This window comes from Vollenhovia emeryi, unplaced genomic scaffold, assembly GCF_000949405.1.
Source record: "Vollenhovia emeryi isolate VEMERY1.0 unplaced genomic scaffold, V.emery_V1.0 DF939322.1, whole genome shotgun sequence".
NCBI lineage: Eukaryota > Metazoa > Arthropoda > Insecta > Hymenoptera > Formicidae > Vollenhovia > Vollenhovia emeryi.
Window position 1 is genome coordinate 1 of NW_011967044.1, and position 4361 is coordinate 4361.

The 4361-nt window shown below is 34.4% G+C and overlaps 1 protein-coding gene across 2 annotated transcripts; it reads right to left on the bottom strand.

Moving 5' to 3' along the window:
- Positions 1–32: 32 nt before the first annotated feature.
- On the bottom strand, positions 33–4361 carry LOC105558681. Of its 2 annotated transcripts, none has more exons than XM_012006500.1 (3): positions 3968–4361; positions 3046–3628; positions 33–1063 (listed from the first exon to the last, which is right to left on the bottom strand). In XM_012006500.1, the coding sequence occupies exons 2-3, from the start codon at positions 3442–3444 to the stop codon at positions 395–397; spliced, it is 1068 nt and encodes a 355-aa protein (XP_011861890.1). In that variant the 5' UTR covers positions 3445–3628; positions 3968–4361; the 3' UTR covers positions 33–394. The 2 variants fall into 2 exon arrangements, with proteins under 2 accessions (XP_011861890.1, XP_011861891.1); XM_012006501.1 differs by having other exon boundaries at positions 3046–3389; positions 3452–4361.

The window sequence follows — 4361 nt, forward strand, 5'->3', positions numbered from 1 at the left end:
AATGTTGTGACTCACCGGCTTGTATATCTCAAGACTTTAATTTCAAACAAACTCTCCAATCAATTCAAACTTGATTTGTGTGTACAACAAAAATGTTTAAAATGGACAGAAGGCATTAATAATTTTCAAGATACCAATAACTTAGAGTTTTTTCTCATTAAAGAAATGTTTCAAATAGACTTCACAGAATAAACAGATAACAATATTACATTCCTCAATTTCAAACTGTTTTTTTTAATTTGATAGATAGAGTTTTAATTTTAGGATCCACTTACAGATGTTCAATACTGAAAATTAGAATTTGACCTTTGCTTATTGCTAGATGGAAAAATCTCTCAACAGATCAGAGAAATTATCAAGATTAAGATAAAGTAGAGAATTAAACACTCGTGTGCTACTGCTTATTTAAGCGAAGACACGCTTGTACCGGACGTTTTTCTTGTTCATCCTCAATTTTAGTTAGACATTTTTCCTCAAAGTGGTTTGGCTTTTTACACCGGGAGCATACACGACCTTGTGCCGGACACATAGATATAGCGTGGTCACCACCACATCTAAGGCAATCTTTTACAGTAGGAACTTGACACAACCAGGAGAAATGGTTCACCTTGCCGCATTTAGTGCACAATTTGCCGAAAGCGAGACAACGTGATTGAACGTGATGCGTTCCACACTTAGAGCAGTTAGACACGTATTTTACTTTACAATTATCTGTAAAGTGATTGAACCCTTTACAGTTGTCGCATTGCAGCCCATGAGCTGGACAACGGTTTCTGTTGTGACGAGTGCCACAGCGAGCGCATTCCATTTCAGCGGACGGCGAATTAAAAGGCCGCCCTTGTACGTTCTCGCGATTTTCTCGCATCATTAATTCCTCGCACTGTTTCCAAAACAGCGTAATTTGATTAAAGTCCAACGACTGCAAATACAATACCAGACTGTCTCCCTTTGATCGCACAAGAAGCGCAGCTCTTCCTGTGAAATTGTAATTTTTAATATCCTCTATAATTTTCTCCTTCACAATGCTCACAGGATCATTGTGATTACTTGCAATGGCAAGAAGCTGTAAAAGAGAAGACGTCTATGTGAATTTACATTAACGCGAATTAAACGAATAAAGGAAACAAATGGAAAAAATAATTTTTTACATTTTATACACACGATAATGTACGGAGAAAGAATAATTATTATCGCAATTATTATTTCTTAAGTCTTAAATTCCTCTATTAATATACAATCCACATTTTCATTATGAATTTAATTATAAAGAATTTATAAATGTTTTATGAATTACATACATAAAGTCAGGTAAAAAATTGTTTATGCATGAACACGAATAAATATATTCAATTATATAAAAATATACATCAAATATGTCCACACATATTTTTACATTGTATATTTTTAGAGAATTTTACAAATTTACAATTCTACACAGTTCTGTGTATAACTTTATAGATTTAGACATTATTTTATATGAAAGAAATTGTAATGTAAACAATTGCTTATTTATAATTTTGTACAATTGTATAAAGTTAGATAATTATAAACGGGCAATTTTTCTTTTTAAAAATTGTTCATATAAAAACATGTATAAATTATATAGAACTGTCCCACACAGCACAAAAAGATTGCAGGAAGATTGCAGAAATGTTACATTGCAAGATTGCAATGTTTCTGGAGGATTGCAGCAACGTTGAAATGTCCGCCCTCAGAGAGATTGCAGTGCAACATTATAGCAATGTTGCAGTGCAATATTTTTGGAATAATTTGTTGTTGTTGTACATAAGCAGAGAATTTACTAATTACATATGCATCCGGGCCTTTTTCAATACACAGCAAGCTATTGCGAAGCAACCTAAGGAGATTATGTCGCTTCGCAATAGATGGAGATTGCGAGCAACACCGCACTGATCAAGTACTTAATAATTCGCGCATTATTGGTATCAACGAAAATAACATTATAAAATTCTCGTAATTAGAAAAATTTTTTAAATAGAAAATATAGTATTTTTATTAATTTTTAAACATTGCTGCAATATTGCTATCGAAAGTTTGCAATTTTATACCTCTGCAATGTCTCTGCAAGATTGCACTGCAATCTGTAAGATTGCAACGTTTCTGCAATGTAACTGCAACCATCTGTGCTGTATGGGGTGTAGAATTATCCAGATAGCCAGTATGCTCAAGCAATGTATGGAAATAAAAAAATTCCAGCAACAGATGAGCTATTTTTCCTAGCTCTTTGCTAGGAATATGAATTCAATGTTTGAGTGATTTAAGTACAGTTGTGGTCAGAAAGGTTGTCCGACATTTTATGATAAATTTCGAGAATGTCTATCATGCGAGAGATTATAACTTTTTCTCACGGATACGCGCGATGACGCATTATTAGAGTAAAGGAACGATATGTACGAATATCTATGCAATGATACAAATATTCCGAAAACCTATTGTAAAACTTTGAATAACCTTTCCGACCATGACCGTATAGCTAGCGTAATGTTACATATTATTGCAGTTAAGTGCACAGCTAAGGAGAGAACACATCGAACGGACTAAGTTAGCATACATTGTTTTAAATTTTTAAACAGATATAAATATGTTATATCGTTTGGATCATGCAAATGTTTCATTTCCGACATCAAAGCTTTGCTAGCAAACAACAGCACAATAGGCGACATAGATGCATAGGAAGATGCTAACATTTTTGTTAGTGATATAAAAGTAACTCGCGCCCACACTGGCTATCTGGGTATACAGAAATATGAAATGTAAAAATATGTATGGACATATTTGATGTATCTCTTTATATAATACTCTATATTTATGCATGCTCATGCATGAAAAAGTTTTTACCGGGAGTGATTGATAACCATGACGTCTTAACAAATTCAATTTTAAAGAGCTGTAAATAGCGGAAGAAAACATTATTTTTAACAAATTTAGCATAATATACATAAAAGAATTAATAGTTCTGAAGTATTTAGTATGTTATGATCGTATTTTTCCAAGATGCATTATCAAAAAGTAATTTCAATTTACCATTAATCTATCGACATATTTGTCGATACTCTCGCCATTCTGTCTTTTTCTAATGCCGAAAATGAAGTAAATATCTAGCTCGCGTAATACTATTTTCAGATCCTTCGACCGTTGTGCAGTTTGAGACAGAGTATTATACGCTTCTTCTCCAAGCGGTCCAATTAACATTAACAATATAACTGTCCATTGTTTCTTATATGACTCCTTGGCGTCTTCTTTCTGCAGGAAAGATAAAAATTTCTGTTTCCACGTGTACCAATTTCTACTGACGTTGTTTCCCGCAACTAACGGTGGAAAGTTTTCCATTTTGTCGAACAAACTCGGCGCCTGATTTCCACCGTCCGCTATAAAAATAATAATGTGATATATGAGTGTTGTCATATTAGAAAAATATTGCATCGCTTACCCATATTTAATTCCCAGATGCTTCTTTACTTTCTTATATTTCTTTTTCTTTTTCTTCGATACGCGTCTTTCACTTAACTTTGCAATATGCCGGACAAATCAGAATAAATCAATGTGCCACGAGTAATTTCCTTACTGACTCATAAATGATTCTGATTTTTCTTTTTGCACTTATTACCTTGTGTAAAGATAGAAAAAAATTAACTATTATACAGCAGCAACAGCTAATTATAATTAAGCATTAAAGATTACACAAGAGAGATTTTCTGATGAACGAGAAAATACATTTTCAACACCAAAATTTCATCCCAAATCTTTTTTCGCAACGACTACACGTTCTAACAATTAATTTTCGACTAAACAGATTTCGCTCCGGGGTCAACGACTTCGTGGTGGAGCCAACAGATGAGGCCCATTAATTTAGCGGAAACCCCGCCGTCTCATATTAGGAGCCTGTCTCATAATAAGGGACTTTTCTCTATTATTTTATTATGTGCGCTAAGAAATGTATACTTACGAAAATTGCAACGCGACCAAGTCAAACCACTGAAATCATCGCTGTCGGGGGATGCCCCCGAAAATGAAAGAAGAATGAATATACCTATATCACACGTCACATCTTGCGTTCAATTTTAAACGCGCACTTTATTATCGTTAACACTTGTCGGAAGAGTTGTAGCACCAACGCCAGCTGTTCTTAACTTTTATATAAACCAGTAATATCAGTAGGTTAGCGATAGCTTCTTCTTCGCTCAGTGTACCCCAGCTCTCACGCTCCTTACATGTTGAAGACTGGAGAGACTGAACAAATGACAGCTAGTCGCTGGTTTTAGCTAGGGACCCTCCCTTGGCCGAGCTGTGCTTATCTATAGGTTTGTTTTCTGTTCCTGCTGCATTGGTGAACTAGTGCA

Excerpts from the sequence above, each read along its gene's own strand:
- LOC105558681 (XM_012006500.1), bottom strand. The coding sequence starts at position 3,444 with ATGCAATATTTTTCTAATATGACAACACTCATATATCACATTATTATT. Across the intron at positions 1,064-3,045 it reads AATATGTCGATAGATTAATG|CTTCTTGCCATTGCAAGTAA; the intron begins GTAAATTGAAAT and ends TCTCTTTTACAG.